Source organism: Dinoponera quadriceps, unplaced genomic scaffold (genome assembly GCF_001313825.1).
Source record: "Dinoponera quadriceps isolate SergipeBrazil2010 unplaced genomic scaffold, ASM131382v1 scaffold5050, whole genome shotgun sequence".
NCBI classification, from domain to species: Eukaryota; Metazoa; Arthropoda; class Insecta; order Hymenoptera; family Formicidae; genus Dinoponera; species Dinoponera quadriceps.
Genome location: NW_014560030.1, coordinates 1 through 16,986, shown reverse-complemented (window position 1 = coordinate 16,986; position 16,986 = coordinate 1). Strand labels below are relative to the sequence as shown.

The window sequence follows — 16,986 nt, the reverse complement described above, 5'->3', positions numbered from 1 at the left end:
CCCCCCCCTCCCCGCGCTAGTTAGTCTCAGTGGATAAACATGGATACAACGTGTGTCGCGCGTATATAACGAGTTTAGACATCGGAATATTGTACAATCATGCGATTTACGACTCATTACCATTGTTATAACTAAGGATCTTTTTTGGCTGCTGCGACGAGAGTTCTATTTAATTTATTGTTATTAAAAGAAAAGTACTATTAAAGCAACTAATGTCTATCTGAATGGTGTCATTGTACATAATAGAATATAAGAACATAGCAATATGTGAAGTTATTATGGTCGTTTAATAAATTTCAAGTGTTAAAATATTCGGAGCATGTGAGAGCACACATAAACGACACGAGACTTTAAATTGCATATATAAAGTTAATATACGGAAATAAAAAAATTCGGGACCCAGGAGCAAGGCGATAGAAATGTTCTATTTATCAATGGGACTTTATAGTTGATGATGATGATTTGACAGAAGAAATTGATGATTTGCCACGAGAGATACTTAGGCGATAAAAGTTTAAATTATCAATGTTACGTTGTATCGAAAGAATATTTTCACATCTAAAATACGTTATGTACATAATTTGTTTTTACATAGGTTCGATAATATTAAGAAATCGTTTCTGAGAAAAAATAAGTCGAGCTCTAGTTTTTATTTAGTCGAGAACAATTCTTGTATATTTCGAACTTGCTATATAATACTTGAGAAAAAGAAAAATATATGGAAATATCTCCTATTAAAGCCGTTATTATACTTGAATAAGTGTAACATTTATCGAGTGGAAATGTCGCAAATGTGTATCAAGTGAAATTAATTTCTCTCTGAAATTATAAATACATAAAATTGCAGCTATATAGCATGAACCTTCATGTAAGAAGAAACAATTCATAGTTTACACATTTGTTCCCAGAAGTCCTAATTTATCTAAAAAAAAAAAAAGATATTTCTACTTTATCTAACTGCAATCACAAGAATGTTTGATTTACGATTATTATAATACGCATTGAAAAGAGAAAGCAAGGTATTCATTACGAATACATTGTGTCTATGTACACAGTATTTATGTAAATATCGTAGAGTATAGCGGAATTTTCAATTCAGTCTGACTGATTTTTATAATCATTCATTTATTAGTCCTTCAAATTGATTTTGTGAAGTATTCACGACTCCATACAGTTGTTAAGTAGATTCTAGCTTGTGTATAAAGTTCATTATGTATGTCTAATAAATGATACTTATACATAAGACGTCTTTTAGATTTACCGTATCATGTCAATCAACATAATTTTCCGTTTCGTTCCACGTACAAAAATAACGACAATATATCTCTCTTTCTTTCTCTTATCACTTCTAAATAAACTAAAAAAAAAAAAAAAAGAGATATTAACAGTTAAGTCTCACACGTGTAATATATTATGCTGACATATCAATTGTCCGAGACAAAATTTAAAAGTTCTGTAAGCGCTTTAGAAATGAAAACTACTTACATTTTACATAAAGAAAAGCTTTATCTGGATTTTATACATGTTCATTATACTAATCATTATGTGGTGACTATGTGGTTAATTAAAAAAAAAGTATAATTATATATAATTCACTTAACATAGTATTTTATAAATTGTTATTCGTTTAAACCACATATATAACACTATTGTTTGTGTTTGACAAACTTCAAGTATATCAAGTATATAGCATTATAATATCTTTATAATTATATTTCAAGTGACACAGAGATTAGCTTGAGACAAAACAACTCTTCATCGGTATATCATAGATTAGATTGGGTGTAATGTAGGTTTAAGGTCGGCACGTTTTTAAGACCTATGAATTTCTGCAATTTTCTTGGAGCACTAAAATTCTTTCTCTTTGCCAGTAAATAGAAATACTCATGCATGAGAAAATGCACGATGCACACATTTTTCCGAATAGATTAAAATTTCCGTTGATTATGTATGTGATGTATGTCTGAAGAAATCAATATATTTTCTGGTGGAAAGAGATGTCCGTCTTAGAGTTCCAAAAAAAAAAAAAAAACTTTTTGGGAAAATTTATGGGAGCCCTGCACATATAGATATACAACTAAAATCGCTGACATTTATGAGTAATATTACATGCAATAATGGTATAATATATCTAATTTTGTTGGATAACTAGTTAGATATATCATACAAGTATCATATTTTATGTGACATTTAATGAGAGACTTAAACACAAATCTGCATTCTACATAATATATTTACATTTATTACTTATGCATCATCTTGATGCAAAACATAAGAACAATGCTTTTTTTTCAGCAAAGTAATACGAGCGTCTATCTTACATAAAAGTTATTTTCTGCATGTTATCATCCTTTCCCCCTTTCTACACATTTCTATACATACGTACATACATACATACATAAATATATAATATATATATATATATATATATATGTGTGTGTGTGTGTGTGTGTGTGTGTGTGTGTGTGTGTGTGTGTGTGTGTGTGTGTGTATTGCAAATTACATGTCTCACGGTACAAATCTTTCAATATTTATTTTAATAGCGGTTGCAATCTTTATAATATATTTAACACAGCTTCACTATTAGCATATTTAAAATAACATTAAAGTGAATAAAATTAAAGAGAATAAAAATAAATTTTTCACGTCGTCTGAAACACGATATACAATACACGTATCTAACACGACGCGTACATTCGCTCATGTGCGGATAGAACTCGTTAAACTGAACGAAAAAGTTCTTTACTATCTAAAGATACGCAATGACCAATGAATTATATACAAATAACACAAATTATTTAAAAAATATCTGACTAAAAGCATGTTTCGAAACCTCCGATTAACTTAACCGGACCGGTTAAGTATCACTAACCGTGGTTAGTTATAGTTCTGATCAATTCTATTCAACAAATGCGATTGATCAATTTCAATGGAGTAATTAGCGGATTAAGTTAACCGTAGGTTGTGAAATCGGCCCTAAGTGTGCACGTTGAAAATCCCTGGGCAAAAAAGCTGAAACATTTTGAGTCTCACAGAGCTCGTTCTATTGCTTTTCGCGCCAACATTCTTTAAATATTCTATTAATTATCGTAATTATAAGCAATGAAGAACTTTTCCGCTCAGTTTTTTTTTTCTACAATAGGCTCTACCTGTACACAAGGCACGCGTTGTGCCCGACACCCTGTATAAACGGTATGGTCTTTATAATTTGCGGAAGTTAGATTCGAGATACAGTTAATGATATATGACGTGTACACAATCTGCATTTTATAAATTATATTATATCTTCACGAACATCTCGCGCGCAAGCAGCAAAAAAAAGAAAAAAAAAAAGGGTAAATTCCATCAATTTATTTTTTCCACAAATCATATTACGATTTCGCCGAACGTACGAGGTACGTTAAACGGGGAGCTTCGTCGAAGGGACAAAATTTACTTTACGCGTCGCTACTTGGCAGATCTTGTCGCATAAATTACAAATGTGAAAATGTCTCGGCCACAAACTATATTTATAATCGTCATATCGTCGTGCGTTCGAGAGACGTCCCTCTTTTGTGATCTCCCTTTTATATATATATATATATGAATAATTCGAAATAAAGAGAATTTATAGTAGAATCGTACATCAGTGGATAGCCACGTGTTCCTGAAGCTCCTCGAGCGTGCCGAACGGCTGGTCGCACAACTGGCACACGTACGCGTCAGCGTTGCGTATGTTGTGCATCGTGTCCAAGTGTTCGGCCAGCTCCTCCTCCGTGTCGATGTATTCGCCACAGAGCATACACTCGTACGGGCAAGTGTCTACCCTCTTCTTCTCCCACTCCGCTATCGCGACTTCCTCCTCGTGTTCCTGCACGTGCATCTCCAGCAATATGTCCGAGTCGAATACCTCCGAGCATTGGCCGCACTGGTACATCTTCGACTGAATGTCCTCCTGCTCCCTGATGCTGATCAGATTAGGATTGTCGTCCTCGTCGTCGAACAGGTGCTTCCCGACGTGCTCCTCCAGCGCCTGGTCCGACTCCAGGGTGTTGCCGCAGATGGCGCACTGGTACTGCTCCTTGCTGTTGCTCTGCTCGCCCTCGCTTACGTCGTCGCAGTGTTTCTGCAAGTGGTCCTTCAGCACCTCCTCGTCCGTGAAGATCTTGTCGCACACGAAACAGGTATAAGCTTTCTTGGGCTTCTCCTGGGTGTCGTCGATCAGCTTCGTGCCCATCCTGGTCGTCTTGTCCGGCTGGACGTCGTTGTTCTCCGTTGAGATACTCTTCGCCTCGCTCCTCGGTTCCTGTTCCTTGTCCGATTTCGCGGACAGGCTCGCCTTCATGCTCTCGAGCTTCGTGATGTTCTCTATCGTGAATTCCGAGTGATCATGACTGTCCAGGTGGCGGACGAGCAGTTTCTCCGTGCGGAACGTCGAGTTGCAGACGTAGCACTTGTGCGAGAGCGGCGTCGACGAGCAGACGTGCGCCTTGACGTAACGGGCGTCCACCAGGGTCTGACATCTCTTGCAACGCTTCACCTTCGGCTTCTGCAGCTGCCGTGTCACGGTGATCGTGTTGTTCTCCGTGCCCGACGTCTTGTGAGTTCGCACGTGCTCCTCGACCTCCCTCCGGCTGTCGAACGAGACGCCGCACACCCCGCATATGTGATTCTCCGCTATAGCCTCCTCTATCTTAATAGCCTCTTCGTAATCCGGCTTCTCCTCGTGCGCCGTGATATTCTGCTCGACGTTGTAGACCGACACGGCTACGCTGTTGTTGTCCGCGGCTTTAACGACCGAGCCGTCCATTCGCTTGATTATGGGCGTCTGATTGTTCGCCGACTGCTTGGCCGCTATGTTCGCGTAAGTTCTCAGATTCGGCGCGTTCGTTGTCTTGGGTGACCTCTGCCTGACCATCTCGTCCATATCGTCGGAGTCGGAGTCCAGGGCAGAAGTGTTGAAATCGAGGTACCTCTTCGGAGGCACGCTCTGTCGCTTGCGCGATATCGCGCTGAACGGCCCGGCTGCTTTGTTCCTCGATATAGCCTGCTTCAGAGCGTAAACGTAAGGATTCGTTCTCCGAAGCTTGACCTCTCTCTCGATGTTCAAACGCTCGACGATCACTATCGGCTGATACACGGGCGAGTTCTTCGCGATCTCGATGAACTCGGACGAAACCGATTGCTGATGAAGCTGCTTGATAGGCGTGACTATACCTCTCATCAAGGAGGCCTCGACGTTGCTTATTATAGTTTTCCCTACTATACCCTTCAATTGCTGGTCGAGCTTGCGATAAGCCTTCCCGTAAGAGTTATCCGTCCGCTTGACCTTCCTGGGGCTGTCGTTCGTGCCGAACAGCTTCTGCTTGATTTCGTGCTCAACGAAGCCCGCAAGTTCGACCTGCACGCGCTTCAGCGACTCCAATTCCGTGGTCTCCACGTCGACGTTCAAGCATCTCTCGAACTTCTTGCTCTTCGAATTCGTCGAAGCGGGATGCACCCGGCGCAGCTGGACCGCGTCGATAATGTCGGTGTTCTTCTCCTGCACGCCGTCGTCGGCGCTCGGGTTCTTGCCGTCCTTGGCTACATTGTTCAAGCCTTCTTTGCTCAGGCGCGACGTTCCCGTGCGAATCAACGTCGACGTCACGATGTACCTGTCGTTACCGATCATCAGCTCGGACTTGATCAGACGCGGGGTGAACGCTCCGTCGTCGGGCAGCGGCTTCTTCGCGCGACCGGCTTCCGCAACGTCGTTCGTCATCGGCGTGTTCTCTTTCTGCTCCTGCGACGAGGATCTGGTCCTCCTGACGTTACCCTGCTTGTCGAGCAAATTCTTCTCCTCCTTCGAGTGCAGTTCCTTGCTCAGCCGGGTCTTGCGCGTCTCGGAATCCGTGTCGCCGACGATGTGATCGCCGTCACGAAGCACGGTGTACTTCTCCGTTAAATTCATCTCCAGGTTCTTCAGCACCTTCGCGATCCTCTTTTGCCGTTCCGCTTCCTTGTCCGCGTTGGTCTTGGCGCGGGCTTTCTGCACAGGCGACATCTGCGCATCGTCGGAGGCTATCGAGTCAGTATCGGAGACGTTCTCTCCGGTCGCCGCCAGGAGCGCCTTCTTCCTCGCCACCCAACGTTTCGTGGACGCCTTCCTTCTCTCGATAGCTCTGCCGCGTTTCCCAGGTAACAGTCGACTTTTCGTTAACCCTACGGACGACTTGCTCTCTACTCGCTCATCGCCATTTTCCTTCGGCTTGTTATCGTTGGCCGCACTTAGCGTCTTATCAGAATTTTTCGGCAAGGTCGACTTATCGTCGCCGTCGTCGTCGTCCGATATGTATACCGTGTTTAATGTATTTTCGCCAACCACGCGTTCGACGTTCGCAATTTCGGGGGAAGTTGCTTCCGTCTTCGACTTTTTCTGAAACAGGACAGCCTGGGTTGTTTGATAGCCACCGAAGCATCACTCGAGTATACTGGTTGTACAAGAGATTTCATCAAACAATACCGAAAACCCAATGTATATTTTTATCAATGGGAGGCATAAGTAAGTAAAGCGCATAGAAATTGGGCGATTGAAAACACACCTTGATTAAAACTGAACACATACCTTGTCACTCTGTTCGGGAACAGCGTTCTCGCTGTTCTCGCTCAAGCGTTTCCTTTTTATACTTCCATCTGTGTTTCTCCCATCTCTGGAGGGGTTCTTAATCTACGGTGAAAGAAGCGGAAGGTATATCATGCCGTGTACGGTAACGACACTTAACTAATTAATCGAATCGCAACTCACCTCGACATCGGAAACTTCCGATACTTGCAACTGTCCCAGAAGGATCTTGTTGGACTGTATGAACCGTTCTTTAAACTCGCTCCACATATTCAGTTTATACAGGCATACATGGCATACGAAGGCGGGCAAGTTCTCCTCATGCTTAATCTGCAGCAAGCAAGCAAAGGTAAAGATAAAGGCTTGAGACGCCCGGCCGAAAATGAGCTGTTGTCGAAACCTACATCGACGAACGTGCACTTGACCAGATCCTTGAGCTTGCTCTCCACGCGCTCGTTGCGTAGACTGATCATACAACCGTTGTCGGCCAGACAAATCCGACAACGTTCGGTCATGCTGGTCCGATTCGTCGGGTTTTGCTTCGCCGACATCATGTTGAGCGGGAGGTGGCCGCAGCCGGGAGCCGAAGTAAGCGGGATATCGCTCAGACCGCACGATTCAGCTCTACGACGGTCCGGGATGTGCGGCGGGCGGGCAGTGGCGGGTTCGTGCACATCGCGATTCTGATGTGCCAGCAATAACCTTTCCGTTCGCTCCTGCGCGCAGCTCAAACGACGCACGAACAGTCACGGTAGTCCACAATACGGTATGCAACGTATCCCGACGCTACCGCAGCCGGTCTGTTGAATCGCGCTCGTACGTTATTCCCGTTCACTCCGACCGAGGATGCACTGGCAACCAGCAGACATTTTCCGTAGCAAAGCGCGCGGAACAGAAATATGGCGTGGTGTAATTACACGAATGCAACTTCGTCGCTAGAATATTACGTGCGATATCTGTCCCGCCACCGCATTGGCGCATAATCGTGGCCTGCGTTGATAAGATTAATTCCTATTGGTTAAAGCCGATGGTTTCTCGCGAAATAAAGATGGGTCCGCACTTGACTGGTACGTTGGTGATTGGCGAAATGCTCGGAAAGGACCACAGCCAAAGTGACGTAAGGCCCGTATCGGACTGTGGATTGAAGATTGAGATTGAGATTGAAATTTGATCAATCGGTGAATTCACTCAGTTTCAGTAAACTTGAGTTCAGTTTACTTTACACTGATTGTCTACATTCAATTCAATCTTAATCCATAATCCGCAGTCTGATCCGGGCTTTAGTGTCGGTCTACAATAGGTATTTGAAGCCTTAAGAAATTGACCTTATCATTAAGACATGTCCCTATTTTTATTCTATCCCGATCATCTCGAAACTTTTTTTCGATGCTTATGCACGCATGCGCGACGAGCCGACGCTCCTAGCGTCACTAAACTCTGGCACATAGGACGAGGCAACTCTTGCTGCGCTGAAGTAGCCAATCAACGCGCCGTTTTTTCGTAAGAACTAGAAGTTCATTGGTTACCGCGGGAACTCCGCCACGCGCAAGCATTATCGCGTCTTGTGGGCAGAGACCAACAAGTGTTGGTCTACAATAGATATTTTAAGAAACTGATCAATCACAATCGAATGTGAAGAGAATAATTAACTGCGATTGATAAATTTCTTAAGTTTAAAACACTAATATGGAATCTTCATTATCCGCGGAATATCGTCGATAAGGTAGGGTGCCTAATTCAATGCTTATTTTTCAGCGAAGACGCGAACCCACGAGGAGATAGAGACATAATCAAACGTGACATCGACTATCGGTACCGGTAGCGCGGATTTTCTGGCAAATTCCATGAAATTGATTACTCAGATACCACGACTGGAGAAACTAGTTTCTTTGGGATCGCCGGCGCGTACGCTTGCAAGGATTTGCGTTTGCTTCAGCGAAGCAAATACGTACGAACAAAAAGCCAAACGCTTCTACCTCGTAAGACGTATGTACTGCTGTTGAATATGTATTCTCATTTTCAAACATAATTTTCCCGTAGAATCACGCGTTTACGTTTCTGCGCTATCATTTCCTCCCGTCGTCAGCGTTCGCGCGCTTTGCGAGTCCAGAAAGTTCCTCCGTTGGCCAAGCCATGAATTATTAACGAACTCATTCGAAGCTCTGTTTTTTTATTTAGAAGCATTCATTTCGAGGCTGTTGATTCTATACGAGTTATTCCGTGTTCTACTTTATAGAATGGCTGCGATAGATTTATCTCCCGCGAAAGACAACGGTGTGTTGAAGGAAATTATTCAAGAAGGACAAGGAGATGAAACTCCTACGGTTGGTTGCAAGGTAAAGGTCCACTATACTGGCACTTTGTTGGACGGGACGAAATTTGACTCCAGCAAAGACAGGGGTAAGCCATTCAAGTTTGATCTGGGACGTGGTAGTGTCATTAAAGCATGGGACATCGGAGTGGCGAGTATGAAAAAAGGTGAAGTAGCTATACTGACGTGTGCTCCTGAATATGCTTATGGCAAAAATGGTAGCCAGCCTTTGATCCCGCCAGATGCTACGTTAAAATTTGAAGTGAGTAAACATTCACTTATTCATTGAAAGATAAAAGAGCCTTATAGTCTCGGGAAACTTCACTATGATATGTTAAAGGGATTTGTTATCTGTGTATGGATAAGCCAACAATATTTAAATTATATATATATATATATATAACGTATACACTTATTAAAAATTGAAATGATTAAAATGAATAAGCTGGAGAATTATTCATTAGTCGTGCATTCTAACACATATGTTTCTTTAGGTCGAATTGATTAGCTGGAGCGGAGAAGATCTAAGTCCAAATAAAGACAAAAGTATCGAGAGATATCAGATTGTCGCTGGGAAGCCCTATGTTTCTCCAGAAAATGGCGCCAAAGTGAACAGTCAGTGTCACGATCTAGTATTAGCTTAAACATAAAAGTTCCACTCACATCCTCACCTTTTATTTAACAACTTCTTTGCTTTTAGTACATCTTATCGGAAAATATAATGAACAAATATTCGAAGACAGAGATGTAGAATTTTGCCTTGGGGAAGGAGAGATTGTAGGAATTGTGGAGGGTGTGGAGATAGCGTTGAAGCGCTTTTTAGACGGAGAGAAGTCTAGATTGCTAATTAAAAGTAAATATGCATTTAAGGAACAAGGAAACACTGAATTCAATATTCCACCTAATGCGGATGTGGAGTATGAAGTAGAACTCAGGAGCTTCGAGAAGGTAAACTGACTTCCGAACGTGAAAATAATCCTAGCATCTTTTCGTGATTGCCTTAACTGTTACTGATTGTGTCGTTCATTCACAGGAAACCGAGATGTGGTTGATGAAGGCTTCAGAAAAGATGGAACAAGCAAAGATGCACAAAGAAAAGGGAACGAACTACTTTAAGTCCGGTAAAATCAGCTTAGCTATTAAAATGTACCAGAAAGTTTTAAAGTATTTATCAAATGTCGAGTCGGATAGCGAAACGGACAGTGAATCAAATTCTGGAGATGACTTTAAGCTGAAGAAGAAAGATCTCGAGTTAGCGGCTCACTTAAATCTCGCTCTGTGTTACCTGAAAACGGATGAACATATCCTGGCGAAGGAATCATGCGATGAAGCTTTAGAGTTGGACTCTCAGAACGAGAAGGCTCTGTTTAGAAGAGGATTAGCACATCTTGGGCTTGCATCGCCTGAAGTTGCTATTAAGGATTTCCAAGAGGTCATAAAAGTAGAACCGAAAAATACCGCTGCGTTTAAGCAGATTTTAATTTGTAATAACCTTATTAAGAAGCAATTAAGTAAAGAAAAGAAGCTTTATGCGAACATGTTCGATAAATTTGCGCAAGAGGATAAACAGGTTTGTGAAAAATAATGAATAACGTACCTGATAAATACGCAATCCTTTTACACGTGTTAAGCTTTGTATCAGTTAATATAGTGTTGTGTGATGTTTATTATTTAATATATAATTTGGTTATTTAACACTAAAATTATATCTTCGCGATATATTCGAGGCGCACAGATACATTTGTTTGCAAACAAACAATACTAAACGATATAAAGGCTGATTGATCGAAGTTAAATATCGGAAATTAAATTTGTACTGTCTTACTGTGTTCGTGTTTGAACATAAATTGTCAGTAATGTCACAGAAGGAGGAGGAAAAACTGAAGGAACAGCCGGATGTAATGCACGGGACTCTGGGAGAATGGGGACAAGAAGAAAGACCAGGAGGTAGAGACGCGACTGCCTTTGAAAAGGAAAATCCTAACATACTTATGCTCAACGCGAACGGCACCGATGAATTCCAAAACATGTAAACGATGGCTCGTATCTCCTTTGCACTGCCCTGTGTACTGCCAATTGAATTTTTATTTTTGGCACCATCTAAGAGAGAGTACTGTTGTCACTCGAAAATATCGACAAATGCATGTCACACGTTAACACTGACTGAAATTTTAACGAATTTTTAATAATGTCCACATTATATATATATATATATATATATTGGCCTTTACGATGTTAATTATTACAATAATTAATTTAAAAAATCTTCCCAAACGTCTTCTCTTAGAAAGACGAACGAAGTTTGTCGAATTTTTAAATATTTTTTAGTGCGATACAACTCATTTTAAGGTTGTGTTATACTTATTTCAACAACTGCATATTAATTTCCAATTTTTACAAAATAATGGGCAACAGTAATGAAAGGGCTGTCTGAAAGTATATCATTCAATTGCGCATAGTGCCATCGTTTATATTTAACATAATTATTGTGTACATTATAATAGCATTTGAAGGGACTATTAGGATAGTTTCATTGCATGCTCATCTCATTATGTATGAATTCGAATGTTTGTCAGGAATTGTAAAAATAATTTGAAAAAATATTAGAAGTATACTACATTGATTATATCTATACGAGATAATTATATATGGAAATAACTTACGAAGAATATGTACACTTCTTTAGAAATGTACATCATTTTAATTGATTTACAAATTGTGTGGGTACGATATTACAGAATTAAATTGTAAGAAAAGAAATGAACGAAGAATTTTGGTATCAATTATTCAATATATAATTTGTTTTTTTTTTTACCTGTCATAACGGACTTTAAAAATTTCCTATTGCTCATAATTATTAATTCGTAAAGTGAAATATATATATATATATATGTCATGCTTTACAAGTGATAAATTTACGTAAAATGATATGTATTGTATTATAATATAATACATACATACATGTTTTGTATTTAATTTTTCATTCACATGTAAAATCTGTTTTGAATTTTATTTCGAAGCATACTCGCCCAATGCAATTCTACTATCATTAACAGGCACATAGTTAAATAAATAAACTATTATAATAAATATGCAAATTGTTTTTCCGATATTTCAACTGAGATTTTAAACATTACACAAGCATAACCGATCTTCAATCGTACGACACGCTAACATCAATTTGATGATAATTCACGATACTTTTAAAATCAATAAAGAACCAATAAGACCAATAAAGAAATAAAAGAAAAAACGTAACAAATATACAAGGTGTTTCGTCAGTATTTTTTTCAATTTTTAAGCAACGTATCACATAAGTGAGAGGTGTTGCGAAATTTGTTGAGATTAGAATTATTATGATTGTACTCGAAATTGTATTAATTATATTTTAGTCACTGTGTAAGTAAATACAATTGAAACTGCGCGCATAGTGATATACTTCGTCGAAAATGGAAATCACTTAGGAAGCATATCGAAATGCGGGGATAGTTTTTAAACCGTGGCGAATTAAAAATAGAGGTTTTTACCAACAACTTACATATACAAATGGAAATTTCGAAGTTTTTCAATGAACTCACACCCTGACGAAATCTTGGCTCGCGTCATATTCACAACATTTTCCTTCTAACTTATATAACGCACTGAGAGAATTTGACTTCTTATAATATTATAATCACGTTACTGCAACTGTAATTAACTTTTACACATACAAGCCGAGATCGTTGAAGCAAAGTTCACCTTAAAGAACAAGATACTGTTATCTGTATAGGCGATTCAAGAAAAAAAAAAACAAAGAAAGAGAAGTTGCTTATTTTCTATTTATTTTATTGGCCTTGTCTCCCGAGAGATATTCCCATATCTCTCGGTATTATTCCCGTTAAGAAAAAGAATCGTTTCATTCCTCGGCCTCCCGACAACAAGCGATCCGACCCTCGCCGAGTGCGTGAGACAGGCGCGCTTGTTACCGGACACCCTGTGTATGTACGTTCGAGACGACGGGAATTCTTCTCTCTCGGAGCGCCCCCAGCCTGCCGCACCGCCCTGGTTCGATAAAGAGAAAGAGAGAGAGGGACAAAAATAGCCCTCTCCGTCTAGAGCGCAGACGTATCAGATAAGGCATCTCCGGGTGCTGATTGCCAGCCAGTGCAAGAACGTCCGAGCTCGCGTGACGACAGACAGTGCCGTCGTCGTCTGCTAGACCGGGGCGGCCGTCGTCTGCAGGAAAGGATACACACTCGCCGAAATATGCCGAACATAATAAATGACATAAAGCTGGACTTTAAGGACGTGCTGCTACGCCCGAAGCGCAGCACTCTAAAAAGCAGATCGGACGTGAGTGTCACATATTTATATAATTGGCGTTAATTGGAATCGTCTGTGATCACATTCGGGATTATCCTGTGCGTGTGTGTGCGTGCGTGCATCTCCGTTCCGTGTCGGACGGGAAATGTAGAAATTTGGACGCTACGAAAAAGACAATGAAAGACACGTCATCGAGGTGTTCAGCCAAGAATCGCTGTATCTTGATTGTAATTCAAATTCAATGATTGACACGCAAAACTACCGTACGTGTTCGAATCATAACAACGTTTTGGGGACTGTCGTTGATTACTGATACCGGTGGTGGACTGTAACTTTGCAAAGTGCTCACCAGGCCTCGCCCGAAATTTATTTCAGCGCAAAGTTTTCCTTATTGATTTAATCGCACTCGCTAGCTGTTACCTATTCGTTTGTAATGGTTCCTACTGACTATTCATAGCTGTATATTGATATAACCAAATTTCGCGCATTAGATTTTTCGGATACGGAGAGAATGACATATTATTATCTTTATATTTTTTTTACGTGGCGATATATTTACTTTATGATACAGCAGTTGTTTTCCTTATACGCATAATATGTCAAAAAGTATCGAGAGAAAACTGTACTATCAATAAACTTCTAATATATTATATTAAAAAATATATTTCTCAATATCAATTTAATACAATGAGACACACATGTATATACATGCATATTTAAACTTTTTACATAACTCCTCTGTTAATTAATTCGGATAATTATATATAATGATATTATATAATGATATTATATATAATGAGTTAATTAATTCGGATAATTAACTCATTATATATTAAGAGAAATTAATATTTTCGCAACTTGCATTTTAGGTAGATCTTTTTAGGGAAATCACATTTCGGAATTCTAAGCAAACATATAGAGGAATTCCTGTAATGGCCTCTAATATGGACACAGTGGGAACATTTGAAATGGCAAAAGCATTATCAAAGGTATAGGACAATTTATAATAGAAATGTGATGCGTCACGCTTTATCGCGCAACGGTCAATTGCGAGAAAGAAGGAAAAAAAGTGTAGATCGAATTGCAAATATCACGATACATTATTCATGAGACTGTGAATGAATTCTCAATGGAGATGCGTTACCGTAACTTATTGTGCGCCTTTTTCTAGCACGGCCTTTTTACTACGATTCATAAATATTACACCGCAGATGAATGGAAAAGTTTCGCCACGCTTAATCCGGACTGCATAAAGAACGTAGCGGCCAGCTCGGGAACAGGAAATGAGGATTACGAACGCCTCTTGAGTATTCTGGACGTAGTGCCAGAGCTGTCGTTCATATGCTTGGACGTCGCGAACGGCTATTCCCAACATTTTGTCGAGCACGTGAGAAAAGTAAGAGCGCGATATCCGAACCACACCATAATCGTAAGTACTCGCGGATGAACGTATCTTTCGTTTCTCTCAGCTTCGATTAGCAAAGCAATTGTTATCGGTACGCCGGAAGATGGGGCGATACCATTTCGCTCAAACGTAAAGATTAATTGCTGCCACTACAGGCAGGAAATGTTGTGACAGGAGAAATGGTGGAAGAACTGATACTTTCCGGGGCAGATATAATTAAAGTGGGAATCGGGCCTGGTTCCGTGTGCACGACGCGAATGAAAACCGGCGTGGGCTATCCCCAGTTGAGCGCGGTAATTGAGTGCGCGGACGCGGCACACGGCTTGAAGGGACACATTATTGCCGTAAGTATATCATGTTCCCCGTGTACGGCCCGATTAGTACGAATTATAATTACATCCCGTTTATTCCCAATATTCTCATTACACTCGTATATTTCCGCACAACACACTTTTACGTGTTTCAAAGAGACGTGTTAACGTTCTCCGAGTTGATTGATAATTTGGTTTTCTTCTTCTCTATGCAGGACGGTGGTTGCACCTGTCCGGGTGATTTGGCAAAAGCGTTTGGTGCCGGCGCGGACTTCGTCATGGCGGGCGGCATGTTTGCCGGCCACGATGAATGCGGGGGCGAAACTATAGAGAAGAATGGTAAGAAATTCAAGCTCTTCTACGGGATGGCCTCCAGCACGGCCATGAAGAAGCATGCTGGCGGAGTTGCGGATTATAGGTAACGTCGGTAAATGCTGGTTATTACGATAACGTAGATACGGGTAATGATCATGCTATATAATTCTCCGATCTAGATCTTCAGAGGGAAAGACTGTCGAAGTGCCTTACAGAGGTTTCGTCGAGAATACCGTGCTGGACATTTTAGGCGGCCTGAGATCCGCTTGTACTTACACGGGAGCTGAGCGTTTGCGCGAATTGCCGCGGCGAGCGACATTTATACGCTGCACGCAACAATTAAATCCCATGTACGGCCCGCCGCCGGAAATGTAAAGCGTTTGTAATTATATAAGTGTTAAATTATACTCCCTAGTAAAAGGCTTAGGAAAGAAATGTTTAACAGCAATACTTGTTGACCGCGTATTATTTGCTGGCGAATAATATTTATATATGGGTGAAAATATTATGTGTATGTAAATATATATATATACACGCGACCTTGCTAAAATGTTTACCATTTATGTGATAACATTCAAGTATTACGAATTATTGCTGAGTACGCTCAAACAAGAGAATGTTACACGTCAATCTCTATATGCACAAATACACGAATTTCGTTATATTAAACGTTGTTTTGTTATTATTGAAAACATTATTATTAATTTATACTATATTTTGAGAGATAACCAAGGCATTTTAATTCGCTTTTAACTATATTTACCAAACAATCAACATAATATTGTCGTAGTTATATTATATTTTTATTATCTTTTTTTTTTTTATAAAATTCGATTATCTAGGTATCTTACAAACCTCGTATTAGTAACGTCCATCGTACTTCTACCTATAGTATTTTACAGAAATTTGATTTATAAGTGAAAATCTTTCATTGCATTTGCTACTTGCTTCTCTTGATCAGAGAAACTGGGAGGCTTTCTGTCGCGCTTGTCCCTAAAACATTCGCCAATGTCAATTAATGATTTGCCATAAAGTATATAAAATTATAGAGAACATACATTTGAAATAAATATACGTTTTTTTTTATATTATTTATTTTATAAGATTAAATATATGTTTTTCGTATATTCAAGAAAGCAGAAAATATTGTGCTGTTGTAAAACGCAAAAATAATTTATGAGAAAATGCGCAGATACTGATATCAGAAATCTGACAATTCGACTGACTAAAAAAGATACTTATCTCTCAGCTTTGCTCACAACGTGAACACAGAAGTTAAAGATATCTCTTTTATTCCTTCGTATTTTCTACGTTATAATCACTATATATGTAATAATAATAATTTCATACGAGACATTCGAAATTTTTTATACTTCCTTAAAATAATTAAAAAAAAAGTAGTCACACGATAATATACATAATTTTTTATTTACTTGCAACATATACTTTACATTATCTTAATTTCAATTTCAATGATTATTTTCGATCATGTTAAATTATAATTTTACATTAATAGTCAAACTTAAACGGTTTTAATATTTATGAAATTAAACAATGTTACTTTTTGTTTTTACTTAAAATGTAAAGGCGTAAAAAATGACTTATATGATAAAACATGATGTTTATATATTAGTTGGAAAAAGTATCGTATTTACATTAGAGAAAGTATGTAAATCAAATGATTTTGTAATAAAATCTACGTTATACACAGTATAAACAGAGAAAAACCTGATGGTAACTATTTTTTTAGCTGCATAGCTAT

At 39.5% G+C, this 16,986-nt stretch overlaps 3 protein-coding genes across 5 annotated transcripts; 2 read left to right on the top strand and 1 right to left on the bottom strand.

The window, feature by feature from the left end:
- Window positions 1-6: 6 nt before the first annotated feature.
- LOC106750607 lies at window positions 7-7,509 on the bottom strand. Its single transcript, XM_014631068.1, has 4 exons — window positions 6,985-7,509; window positions 6,764-6,910; window positions 6,584-6,685; window positions 7-6,394 (listed from the first exon to the last, which is right to left on the bottom strand). The coding sequence occupies exons 1-4, from the start codon at window positions 7,132-7,134 to the stop codon at window positions 3,626-3,628; spliced, it is 3,168 nt and encodes a 1,055-aa protein (XP_014486554.1). The 5' UTR covers window positions 7,135-7,509; the 3' UTR covers window positions 7-3,625.
- A 727-nt stretch (window positions 7,510-8,236) lies between these two features.
- LOC106750608 (FK506-binding protein 59) lies at window positions 8,237-13,140 on the top strand. 2 transcript variants are annotated; one of them, XM_014631070.1, is made up of 6 exons: window positions 8,237-8,566; window positions 8,817-9,153; window positions 9,386-9,506; window positions 9,592-9,839; window positions 9,925-10,461; window positions 10,746-10,849. In XM_014631070.1, the coding sequence occupies exons 2-6, from the start codon at window positions 8,818-8,820 to the stop codon at window positions 10,746-10,748; spliced, it is 1,245 nt and encodes a 414-aa protein (XP_014486556.1). In that variant the 5' UTR covers window positions 8,237-8,566; window position 8,817; the 3' UTR covers window positions 10,749-10,849. The 2 variants fall into 2 exon arrangements, with proteins under 2 accessions (XP_014486556.1, XP_014486555.1); XM_014631069.1 differs by having other exon boundaries at window positions 8,245-8,566; window positions 10,757-13,140.
- LOC106750609 (GMP reductase 1-like) lies at window positions 13,137-15,872 on the top strand. Of its 2 annotated transcripts, none has more exons than XM_014631071.1 (6): window positions 13,137-13,223; window positions 14,063-14,182; window positions 14,365-14,622; window positions 14,754-14,942; window positions 15,125-15,327; window positions 15,404-15,872. In XM_014631071.1, the coding sequence occupies exons 1-6, from the start codon at window positions 13,137-13,139 to the stop codon at window positions 15,597-15,599; spliced, it is 1,053 nt and encodes a 350-aa protein (XP_014486557.1). In that variant the 3' UTR covers window positions 15,600-15,872. The 2 variants fall into 2 exon arrangements, with proteins under 2 accessions (XP_014486557.1, XP_014486558.1); XM_014631072.1 differs by lacking the exon at window positions 13,137-13,223 and adding an exon at window positions 13,245-13,456.
- Window positions 15,873-16,986: the final 1,114 nt, after the last annotated feature.